The following is a 12,392-nucleotide window of genomic DNA, read 5'->3' as shown; positions in this document are numbered from 1 at the left end:
TCAAATAGGGGTTTCTAATATCTTTATGACATAATGTAAGCACAGTAATTTGAGTAACAAAGCCATCTCATTAACTGGAAGAGACTTTACCTGTAAATAAATCATTCCTTGATAACATTTGTTGCACTTTCTTTCAGCACAGAGCGCATTCAGATGGAGACAAGGAAGGTAAGACAAATGTAAGCACTCCTGCTTACTGCACTAGTAACATTGAAAATAAACTTGCTCCATAGTTTTTGTTTTTCGGCTATACCCAGTGACGCTCAGGGGTTACTCTTGGCTATGAGCTTAGAAATCACTCCTGGCTGGAGGGACCATATGGGGTGCTAGGGGATCGAACCATGGTCCATCCTAGGCTACTGCATGGAAGGCAGATACCTTACTGCGTGCATCACTGCTCTGGCCCCGCTCCATAGTGTAAATATGTAACTAACAGCAATGGTTTCTACGATTATTTTTTGTGCAGGCATATTTTCTTTCCAAATTGTGCAAAGAAAAAGGGTGGTCCAAATGCCAATTTTGTTGTAGCAGGTAGCCAGACAATATGAATCACTAACAGTTCTTCTGTGGCCAATAGTGTAGCTCACCACAAATCCATTACAGGTAAAATATATACATTTAAATACACACACACACACACACACACACACACACACACACACACACACACACACACACTCTACTAGTTCCAGTTCTCTTGCAGAGGAAGGAATAATGTTGGAGATGGGAGGACACTGAAATCCAAATGTCAGCCACAAAGAACTCAGAACTAGCAAGGTTACTTCCCTTCATGTGGTCAGTGGTCATGTGCTGCTTACGGCTGTCTAAATCAGTGCTGGCCCACTCATATGAGAGGTTTCGAAAAGTTACCATAGAGTCTAGTCTAGATTATCTTGGTAAAATTACTTTTTGGTTTATATAGTGCATATTTCTCAGACTAACACATTTCCCACCAGCAAGTGATGCGCAACTATACCAGTGGCAACACTTCGGCTATCATGCTGTACTTGGGTCAGTGGTTGTTTCTTTTTTATTCCAAGTAAATTATTATTATTTTAAATATAAAATTTCATTTAAGCACTATGGTTATAAAAATGTTCATAATTGGGTTTCAGAAATAAAATACACACCCCCTTCACCAGTACAACTTTCACCATTGTCCCCTATCTCCCTCCTCCCCCAGTGGTTTTGTTTCTAATCCCTACTTGCACCTAAAAAAGAAAAAGAAAATCAAAGGAATCCTTTGCTTTGCTTTTCTAAATCAAACAAAGCCCATTTCTTTAGTTAGTAGAAATAAGTCCAAAGAGTTCAAATGCAAATGAGTCTACTGATATGTTAGTAAAGTGTGTTGCTTTGCTACTAATTTTGGGTTTTTGGGTTACACTGGGTGGTGCTCAGGGGTTACTTCTGGCTCTGTTCTCAGAAATTGCTCTTGGCAGGCCTAGGTGACCATATGAGCTGCCAGGAATGGAACCTAGATCCGTCCAGGGTTGACCGTGTGCAAGGCAAATGACCTATTGCTATGCTGTCGTTCCGGCCCCTAACTCTGCTACTAATTTTGATACAAACCTTGGAAAACAACCTGGGGACAAGTAGGGAGGCCTGCATTCTTATAAAGTATAGTGTCCATTAACATTAATATGAATACACTTAAGTTACCAGCAATTAAAATTCTTCATAAAACAAAATGAATGAGTACCGTATTTTAATAATGCTTGGTTTTCATAAACTGAAACAGCATAATAAGCTGTTCTGGATAGACAATTTTCATTGTTTTTCAGGAATTGATATATCATAGATCCCAAACTAGACTTATCATTTGTACTATTACTTATATCTTTGTGAGAGTTGAACAGAAAAGAATGATCAGTATTTAACAAAATTTTTTATTAAAAGTCTAAGAAAAGGGCCTGGAGAGATAGCACAGCGGTCTTTGCCTTGCAAGCAGCCAATCCAGGACCAAAGGTGGTTGGTTTGAATCCTGGTGTCCCATATGGTTCCCCGTGCCTGCCAGGAGCCATTTCTGAGCAGACAGCCAGGAGTTACCCCAGAGCAATGCCGGGTGTGGCCCAAAAACCAAAAACCAAAAAAAAAAAAAAAAAAAAAAAAGTCTAAGAAAAATCAAAGACCTTTTTGCAATAATTCTCAGAGACAAAAGAGAGGAGAGCTGGAAGGTGTAGGTCATGACATGAAGTTCACCACAAAGAGTGATGAGTGCAGTTAGAGAAATAACTACATTGAGAACTAACAATGTGAATGAATGAGGGAAGTAGAAAGCCTGTACAGGTGTGGGTGGGGTGGGGAGGAGGGAAATCTAGGAAATTGGTGGTGGGAATGTTGCACTGGTGAAGGGGGGTGCTCCTTACATGACTGAAACCATACAACTACAATCATATTTGTAGACACGGTGTTTAAATAAAGATAATTTTAACAAGAGTCTAAATAAGAATATTTTATTTTAAAGCAAAGATCAAGTTCCTGATGTTAAAAGCGGACATTTTTTTTTTTTTTTTTTTGGTTTTTGGGCCACACCCGGTGACGCTCAGGGGTTACTCCTGGCTATGCGCTCAGAAGTCGCTCCTGGCTTGGGGGACCATATGGGACGCCGGGGGATCGAACCGCGGTCCGTCTCCTAGGCTAGCGCAGGTAAGGCAGGCACCTTACCTCCAGCGCCACCGCCCGGCCCCAAAAAAGCGGACATCTTAAATTAAAAAAAAAACAAAGTTGAAATTAAAACTGCTAAGTTTTGTGTTATTCTGCTGAGTAGGCAGAGGAAGCATTTAACCCAAATTGGCATCAGACAGACTTCAAGCCAGATACTGTCTCTTGGTGAACAATTTCTGGATTGTTGTTCTAGATTACACATCATGGGCAAAATCCTTGACACATTCTGAGGGTTACTTCCTCCATTTGTTCAAGTCAAATCACCCTCTGACACCCATGTGACAGTTTAAGAGCAGCCTTTTCAGTAGGCTCAGTGTGAGTTCAGCCTTGTCCCCCAGAGGAGCATGACAGGCTTTACCACAACTCTTTCCCTTCCTGTTGTCCCAAATCATTGCCTATTTGTGCACACTTGCTTTCATAAACGACGAGGTCTCCTGTCTTATTCGACTGGGCCACAGCTGCATTCTCAGTGGTGGGCTACTCTTACCATCGCTCACTTGTATAGCAGCTGGTAAGTGCTGTGCTCACCTACGCTTTTCACTTTCCGGCTGTTGCAGTAGATGCTTCTACTTAATGCACTCTTTTCTAGGTACCTGTATTCATCTTTTATTTTTCTTTTTCTTAAGTAAAATCAGGAAAAGGAGGGCGAGGATAAGAGAGGGAGAGAGTAAAGGAAGAGAACACGGGCTTCTTCACAGGTTGAGAGAGTACCAGAGCACAACCTAGCTTGAAAAGGGGGAGATACGGGCCGGAGAGATAGCATGAAGTTAAGGCGTTTGCCTTGCATGCAGAAGGACTGTGGTTTGAATCCCGGCATCCCATATGGTCCCACGAGCCTGCCAGGAGCGAGTTCTGAGCATAGAGCCAGGAGTAACCCCTGAGGGCTGCCGGGTGTGACCCTCCCCCCCAAAAAAAACGATAAAAAAAAAACAGAAAAGAAAAAGGGGAGATTTGGGCAATCTGTGCATGGCCCCAAGGAGCAGATGAGCCTTCTTTTGTTTTTTATCTGTCTACTGTTATTCACATTAGTAGCAATTGTCAGCAGAAGTCTTAACACCCCAATATCTCCTCTTATTTGGGTATTGGCACTATCTCTTCCTCCGTCCTTCCATCTTTTCTTTTCTTGCTATTTTTCTTTTCTTGTTTCTTTTTCTTGTGATTGAGGTACTTAGGTGGCATCAAGTGTTCTGGAGGATTGCAGGACCAAGAATGGAACCCAGAGCCTCACACATGCAAGACTTGCTGTAACACTTAAGCCATATCCCTGGTCCTGCTTTCTCTCTTGTTCTGTGTACCACAATACTGGTTCAGCAACAGGCAACACATATATTCTACCTATGCATGGTTTCTTTCTAACCATTGCTGTTTTGCCATCATTCCACTTGCCCATATTTTCAGGAAGGGCTGCTAAAAACGACCACATAAAGTAAAACACACCCTCTTCCCCAGCACTCCCTAAGTATTTAAGTTGGCGTCTGAACATTTGAGAGCGCTTAGCAGGCACCTGTGCTGTGCTTCTCTGCCTTCCCTCTACTCACCGTAGTTCCTGCTGAGCTGCAGTGGTATCCAGAGTGTCTTCCAGCTCTGTTTTCAGAGCTTCCAGTTCCTCACTCAAGTCCCTTTTCTGCTTCTCTGCCTTGTTTCGTGAGGCCTTCTCAGATTCAAAGTCTTCCTGCAACTCAGCAATCTGGGCCTGCAGCTCTCTTACAACCTTGAGCGCGTTGTTCTTGTGGAGAGTCTCGTCATCACCCCTGTCAAAAGATTGAAGCATGAGGTTTCTCTTCAAGCCCGCGTTCTCCCGTGAACACATCTATCTTGTAATTTTTTTTTTTTGCTTGCTTATTTCTACTTTTGTCTCTTGTTTGTTTGTTTGTTTGTTTTGGGCCACACCTGGAGCTGCTCAGGGCTTATTCCTGGCTCTGTTCTCAGTGATCATCCCTAGTGGGCTTGGGGACCATTTTGGGATGCCAGGGATTGAATCTGTGACAGCCACATGCAAGGCAAGTGCCCTATCTATTGTACTATTACTCCAACCCTCTACCTCCCATTTCCATTTGGGAGAAGCCCATGTTCTCTTTTCAATATACACTTCTCCCTTTCTCTCTCCTCTCATCTTTCTAAGTTAGTTTCTAGGAGCTGGAGTGATAGCACAGCAGTAGGGCATTTGCCTTGCATGTGGCTGCCCAAGATGGTCATGGGTTGGATCCCCGGCATCCCATATGGTCCCCTGAGCCAGGACTGATTTCTGAGTGCATAGCCAGGAGTAACTCTGTGGCCGCCCCCCCCCCCCCCCAAAAAAAAAAGTCTAGGCATGAAAAGCACCCACACCTGATTGCCAGGTAAACCAAGTCAAAATTCCAAGTACTGATCCAATCTTGGCATCAGCCAGAAGAACTGAGCACCAACAGTTAGGCTCCCTCCACAAATCCCCATCCCCCAAAGTCTTTTGATAGCAATAAATCACAAATTCAACTCTGCATATCCAAATAGTTATTCCTTATAAAGAAATTAAATAGTAGACGAATATACTAATTATATCGATCATTTAAATTCTAAAGCTAAAAGAATAGCAAGTGTGTGTACAAGGAAGAGAAGGATATCATTCATAAAAAGTAATTCTAAATTTTCAGCATGCTGAAACTAATTTGTAACATACAGAAATAAAAACATTTGAAATGATAAAACAAATTTGTTCTAGTGTGAACTAATAAGGGTTTGATTTTTGAGGATAAATAGGAGAGTAGTTCTTGAGATTTCTCTTGCTGTTCTGCCTGAAACAAATTATGGACATGTGGATCTTTCATTTCCTCATATAAGGTATCATTCTCCCAATTTTCATCGACTCTTAAAGACAAGAGTCAAAAATGAATCTGTTGAAAATAAACCCTGCAATGACAGAGTCCACTACAAAAGTGTTTTGTGGAGGCAGCCGACCTGGCCAGAGCACCCTGCAGTTCCTCTTCCTTCTTGGCCAATTGGATCTTGAACTCATCGATCTGAGCCTGTAGTTCTGCAATTTGGTCCTGCAGGTCAGTGGTTTCACCATCCAGCTTTCTTTTGGCCTTTTCTAATTCTTGACGAGTCTTCTCTTCCTTCTTTAAGCGTTCTGTAGAGAAGATGAAAAGGATTGTCTCACGGGCTGGACACCGACAACCGTATCATATAGAGAATTTAACATATTAAGAAACTCAAAATACAAGTGGATTGAAGATAAGCCACTTTATACGAAATCCAGTGAGACAAATTAAGATAAATGAAATTGGGCCCGGAGAGACAGCACAGTGGCGTTTGCCTTGCAAGCAGCCGATCCAGGACCAAAGGTGGTTGGTTCGAATCCCGGTGTTCCATATGGTCCCCCGTGCCTGCCAGGAGCTATTTCTGAGCAGACAGCCAGGAGTAACCCCTGAGCACTGCCGGGTGTGGCACAAAAACAAAACAAAACAAAAAAGATAAATGAAATTAATGGGAGAATGGACTCTGAAGGAAGATACTGGATAGATTCCCAGGATAGTCTCTTTAATCTTATTTTTTGGGCAGTGGATATTGGCCTTACCTGGTAGTGCTGAGAGGCTATTCTTGAATATATGCTCAGGAGAGACTAATGGAGGTGCTCTGTGGGATCATATACTGTGCTGGGAATCTTATTGGGATTGGAATCAACAAGGCAAATGTTTCCCCAATTTATTATATTTTGCTTGTATAGGACATATTTATTTATTTATTTATTTTGGTTTGTTTGTTTTTGGGCCACACCCAGCAGTGCTCGGGGGTTACTCCTGGCTCTCCAGTCAAGTATTACTACTGTGGCCGGAGTGATAGCACAGCTGGGGACTGAACCTGGGTCGGCTGCATGCAAGGCAAACGCCCTATCCACTGTACTCTCACTCCACCTGCCAATTTTTATGTCAGCAGACTGACCCTTTGTAAAGTGAGACATAGAGTAAAATGCTCTTCTTTGATTACAAACACATTTCCAATGACTTATATGACTCAAATTTAATTCATATTCCTACTATGTCAATCTAATAGATAGTTCAAAAATTTATGACCATCACAATCAAGTTACTGAAAACAATACAACAGACCTATATTAGTAAGTGAATCCAAACGGAAGGTGATTATTATAAAATCATCGCATATTTTGCAGTTATTGCATGTTCTGATTAAATTAAAATTAAAAAAATTTTTTTTTTGTTTTTGGGCTACGCCCGGCGTTGCTCAGGGGTTACTCCTGGCTATCTGCTCAGAAATAGCTCCTGGTAGGCACGGGGGACCATATGGAACACCGGGATTCAAACCAACCACCTTGGGTCCTAAAAATCTAAATACTTACCTATCTACTTCTAAATTTCTTTTGCTCAAAAACTAACCTTCTAAATCTGATATCATTACTTCTTGCTTATTCCTGATTTTAGCCAAGTTTTTCGCCTTTTCTTCCTCTTCAGCCAGCTGAGAAGAACATTCAGCGATGCGATCTTCCATGAGTTTTTTCTCCTGAATGGGAAAAAAAAATTGGCTTAGGAAAAGTGCTCAACATCCCCACATGCTAATGTGGGGATTGGTATTACTTATAAGACAAATTTCAGGCTGGAGTGACAGTGCAATGGGACAAAGTGCTTGCTCTGCAAACAGCTGCTCCTGAATCCAAATTTCCACAGTTCCCACATTGGCTGTTTCCGATCACGAGAGCTCTGCTCTCTTTGATCTCTGGGGTAGCTAGTGGTTTCCAGCCACACCACTGCTATGTTTGTTGAAGCACAACAAAGGGGTGGCAAAGAGTTTGACTCTTCATGAGCATATCCATTCCTACTACAGTGACCAAGAGTGGCCATCATAAGAGAGCATGCCTCAGCTGAGGATCTGATCCTTGGAAACACGTGTTATCGATGAAACTAAAGGAGTGCAAATCCTGGTGAGCACCAAGGCAGTGTGTGTAAGCACCGCAATCTAATATGTGGGCCCTAGCATGTCTCATAATTGCTGTGAGCACCACTGCAAGATTTATTTGACCCTCCCACATCGGAATATCAACATCAATAGTGAAGGGAAACAGGGCATGGGGAGGAAAATGAAAACAAAAGAAAGAAAAGTAATTTTGGCTCCATGTCTCAGAATTTCTTAGGAAGGTTCATTCATCCTGGTACCACCGCACCACCACCTCGTATCTGAACTTTTGAGTTGCAAAATCAGGGATGAAGAAATTAATGTTTTTGCACAGAAGAAAAAAGTCATTAATGAGTTAGCAATGTGCACAAAACTCAAATTAATCTTTAGATTTTCATATATGTTTGGTGGCTTTAAAAATAGTCTATGTCTTTAAAAAACCTAAATAGCTTACATTTAAATTCAGAAAGGACATTTTGAGAATTTTTTTATTTGAAGCCCCTTTCAGTGAATAGCTTATCAATTGACCTACCTACCTACCTACCCACCCATCTATCCTTTGCTTTTTTGGTCCATATCTGGTGGTACTCAGTGGGGCTTGGGGTCCATATGCCAGGATCAAACCTGGGTTTGCTACATGCAAGGCAAGTACCATACTCATTGTATTATCTCTCCAGCCCAAACTAACATATCATCTATATTTCTTTCTTTCTTTCTTTTTTATTTATTATTATTATTATTATTATTATTATTATTATTATTATTATTTTTTTTTTTTTTTGTGGTTTTTGGGTCACACCCGGCAGTGCTCAGGGGTTGTTCCTGGCTCCAGGCTCAGAAATTGCTCCTGGCAGGCACAAGGGACCATATGGGACGCCGGGATTCAAACCAATGACCTCCTGCATGAAAGGCAAACGCCTTACCTCCATGCTATCTCTCCAGCCCCGATATCATCTATATTCTAAAATGAATTCATAAATAGAAATATTCTTACTTTGATAAATTTAGAGTTTTGGTCCTCAAGAAGTAGAATCTCCTCTTCCATCTTCTTGATTTTTGCCTCTGCTGTCACCTTTTCCAGCTGCAGTTTTTGCCGGGCCCCTTCTTCCTCATCAAGTTGTTCTTCCAGGTCCTTATGAGGAGAACACAGTTAATTCTCACACATTCTCCACAAAATTCTACCAGAGACTAATAGTGGAAGGGATGCATGTTACAACGAAATACCAATGTTCAGTTTCCAAAATGACAGATGTTTGTTATTTCATAGCATTTCGGATTATTATTCAAATGTACATATGGTATTGGAGTGCTACAAATGCCATGGTCCCTAGCGTCTGGATTAAAGGCCACGCTGAAGGCATGGGTTTGCTTTTGGTCCTTCTCTCTCCGTGGTGGCTATCCTTCTTCCTCTTCACATTGCCAGCACCACTGAGTTGCTACTTAAACCTCCTCTGCCATTATTTAAAATTCCACCCTGAGTTCAGTTATTTAAGTCTCCCCAAGCCACCTGAGAGACGGTTGGGTTCCATTTCCTGCCATAGACAAAGAGCTGGTTCTGAAGAAAAGACAGAAATCTGCCACTGTTTCATCCGCCGGGGATGCCAGGCTGCTACCTGGATCTTGTTTCCAGTACTGGGGAGTGGAGGAGTTGATCATCAAAGCTATGGCCAAAGCTCACTCTCAAATAAAGTTTGACTTTCCATAGCGAGATGGCTTTCCAGAGGAAACAAAAATATGATTCAGAAGGATTTGGGTAAAATGTTCTTTTCAAGAAACTTTTAAAAAATCTTTTTATTTCTGGACCTTGGAAAAATTTAAATTGTCTTTTTTTTTTTTTTTTTTTTTTGTCATTAGGAGAAACTTGTAGTGAGATGCCAGTTCTCCAGGAAGGCAGAACTACCTTTGTACCTGTTTCTTAGAGCACTTAGAGCTAACAGCAATTGGTTTGTAAAAACTAATTCTCTGTTGTCCCTGGTTTTTTACTATTTATCAAGAATAAAGTCCTAAACAAGTCAGTGAGATATGACAGTGGATGAGATGTTTGCTTTGCATCTGGCTAATTCAGTTCAATCCTGGGCACCTCATATGGTCCCCCAGGCCTCACCAGGAGTGATCCCTGAGTGCAGAGCCAGAAGTAAACTCCTCAAACACTGCTGGATGTGCCCTCCTCCCCCCAAAAGAGTAAAGTCCTAGAATTTAGAATTGGTGAATTAAAGGTTATATATATCTTTTATAACTTTGGGAATGCTATCTTGCTAATATTGGAAAGCATCTGTATTGAAGAATGAAAAGCATGAAATAATTTAATATATGGGGCAGTTGCCAAGGAAACAACATATTTGGAGGGGGGAGTGGTTCATACTTGGTGGTGCTTAGGGATTATTCCTGGCTCTGTGCTCAGGAATCATTCCTGGGGGCTTTGGAGACTATATGTGATGCCTGGGATAAAACAACATATCTTTTGTGGGTTTGAGAAACATCTAAATGGTTTGTACTTTGCGAATATAAGCTATTGGGTGAGAAAATCGACAGAGCCAGGGAAGAAAGTTTGGTACCAGATTCATGATATACTAGTGGTAGATATGGAAAAATTTGACACCCAAGAAACAAGAGGTGATGTGGCTTTAGTGGTAGCTGGATTTGATCCTTGGCATACCAGGGATCCAGAGCAGGAGTAGGTAGGACCTGAGCATTGCTAGGTATGGCCCCCAAATCAAAACAAAACAAAAAGGGAAGTGAGTATATCCTAATTTTGGGACAAAACAATTACGCTATGTAATTCGTTTAGGTATCCAAAGATCTATCTATATAGAGAGACAGCTGTGAGTTTAGCCTGAAATTCAAGATACTACAGCGGGTATGGAGTTTGTCTTGTATGCAGCCAACCCAGGTTTGATTCCCTACCATCTTATATAGTCCCCTGAGCTTTCCTGGAGTAATGCTGGAGCACCACCAGGTGTGGCCCCCAAATCAAAGAGAAAAGAAAAAAAGGTGAGGCACAATACTACTCTATATAAATTTTTAGGTATTCAATCATTCACACAGATGGTGTTTCATCTGAGAATATATTGGAACTCAGAGTAGTAACTTCTGGAGCCACAAACATGTCCCATAGCTGCTGTCGTATCAGCTCATAGGGCCAACTCATCTTTTTTTGATTAAGGCAGGCAGGCTTGGGGGTGGGTGGGAAACCAGGGGTAATAATGGGAATGTGATACTGGTAGTGGGATTGGTGTTGGAATATGAAATGCCAGAAACAACTATTATGAGCAACTGTGTAAACCATGGAATTTAAATCGAGTAATAAAAATTAAAAAATTAATAATTTCTGGAGCCCGAGAGATAGTGCAGTGGGTAGGGTGCTAGCATTGCATATGGCTGCCTCAAGTTTGATCCCTAGTACCCCATATGGTCTCCTGAGTCCGTCTGGGGTAACTTGAGTATAGAGCTAGGAGTAACTAACTTCTGAGCACTGCTGGGTGTGACCCCAAAACAAAAGTAACTTTTGGGGAAAAAGCTAAGAAAAGGCTGTTATTTTAATACCTGGCAATCGCTTATGTAAGAGCTCAGCAGTTCTTTATTTCTTTATCTTTTTGTTTTTGGGCTACATCCGGTGATGCTCAGGGGTTACTCTTGGTCCTATGCTCAGTAAAGGAATTACTTCTAAAGCAGCTGATCCAGGACCAAAGATGGTTGGTTCGAATCCCGGTGTCCCATACGGTCCCCCGTGCCTGCCAGGAGCTATTTCTGAGCAGACAGCCAGGAGTAACCCCTGAGCACTGCCAGGTGTGGCCCCAAAACCAAAAAAAAAAAAAAAAATCAGGAATTACTTCTAGCTGGTTTAAGGGGTCATATGGGGTGCTTGCCAGGGACTGAACCTGGATTGGATCCAAGTAAAGCAAAGAGCCTACCTACTGTACCATCACACCAGTCCCAGTGCTTAGCAGTTTTATGAACAAATCAGTACTAAGCTCTAATAGAGGAAACAACAGAATTTTTAATGACAACATCAAGAACAAATTAGGTTCCCTCCAAAATCCAGATCCTGAGAGAACCAGAATCAATTTGAATCAATTTCTATAAAACACACACACGACAAATGTATGCTAAAAGAAAAATTTACTTGACATGTGCTTCAAAGGATGGAAATGGCTTAGAACTCTGATTACAGACAATTTTGGCTCTGAAGTGGACTAGAGATCCAAAATACAAGGAAAAGTGCTCGGAGATACCTGAATATGTGCTTGCATTTTTTTCTTTTCATTTTGGAGGATTTGGTTTCTTTCTTCTTCTTCTTCAACCCGAGATTCCAAGTCATGTAGAATCTCTTCTAACTCCTGCTTTTTAGCTGCAAGTCTTGCTCTCATCTCTTCTGCTTCAGCAAAAAGCTCAGTCTCTGCTTGAAGTTGCTCTGCAAGGATATTTTTCTCTTCTAAAAGCTGCAATTACAACAAAGTGTGAGCTCTGTGAATTCACCCCAGTGTAGACATAAGACAGAGTTACCATAACAGGCAGTGAATATCACCAAAAACTTTGTGCTTGATAGGTCTATTCATATTTTTCCATTTAAATTTTTGTTTTACTTTTTGGTTTTGGCTCATACCTGGTGGAGCTCAGTGCTTCTGGATTACTCTGGCAGACCTCAGGCGGACCATATGGGGTGACAGGATTGAACCGGGGTTGACTGTGCCCGACCTGTAGCCACTCCAGACTCCCATTTAAGTTTTCTTAATTCTTACTAAATTTTACACTTGTAGGTTGTGTTTATTTCATAAAAACCCTAAAATATATTAATTAAGAATATTAAATAAAGGAGCTGGAGCATTGGCATAGAGGTAGCGTGT

The 12,392-nt window shown here is 41.5% G+C and overlaps 1 protein-coding gene across 6 annotated transcripts in view; it reads right to left on the bottom strand.

The window, feature by feature from the left end:
• The window catches only part of MYH10 (myosin heavy chain 10), a 160,193-nt gene that overhangs the window by 27,312 nt on the left and 120,489 nt on the right, over positions 1-12,392 (bottom strand). For all 6 annotated transcript variants that reach the window (XM_049766233.1, XM_049766236.1, XM_049766234.1 and 3 more), the window contains 5 exons: positions 11,781-11,987; positions 8,543-8,680; positions 7,035-7,158; positions 5,599-5,770; positions 4,203-4,415 (listed from right to left, as the gene is read on the bottom strand). In XM_049766233.1, coding sequence (XP_049622190.1) covers positions 4,203-4,415; positions 5,599-5,770; positions 7,035-7,158; positions 8,543-8,680; positions 11,781-11,987 — 854 coding nt within the window. The remainder of the gene's footprint in view (positions 1-4,202; positions 4,416-5,598; positions 5,771-7,034; positions 7,159-8,542; positions 8,681-11,780; positions 11,988-12,392) is intronic.

The sequence above is a fragment of the Suncus etruscus genome, chromosome 20 (genome assembly GCF_024139225.1).
Source record: "Suncus etruscus isolate mSunEtr1 chromosome 20, mSunEtr1.pri.cur, whole genome shotgun sequence".
Lineage (NCBI taxonomy): Eukaryota > Metazoa > Chordata > Mammalia > Eulipotyphla > Soricidae > Suncus > Suncus etruscus.
The sequence above is the reverse complement of the archived record's forward strand: the minus strand, read 5'-3'. Positions and strand labels throughout refer to the sequence as shown.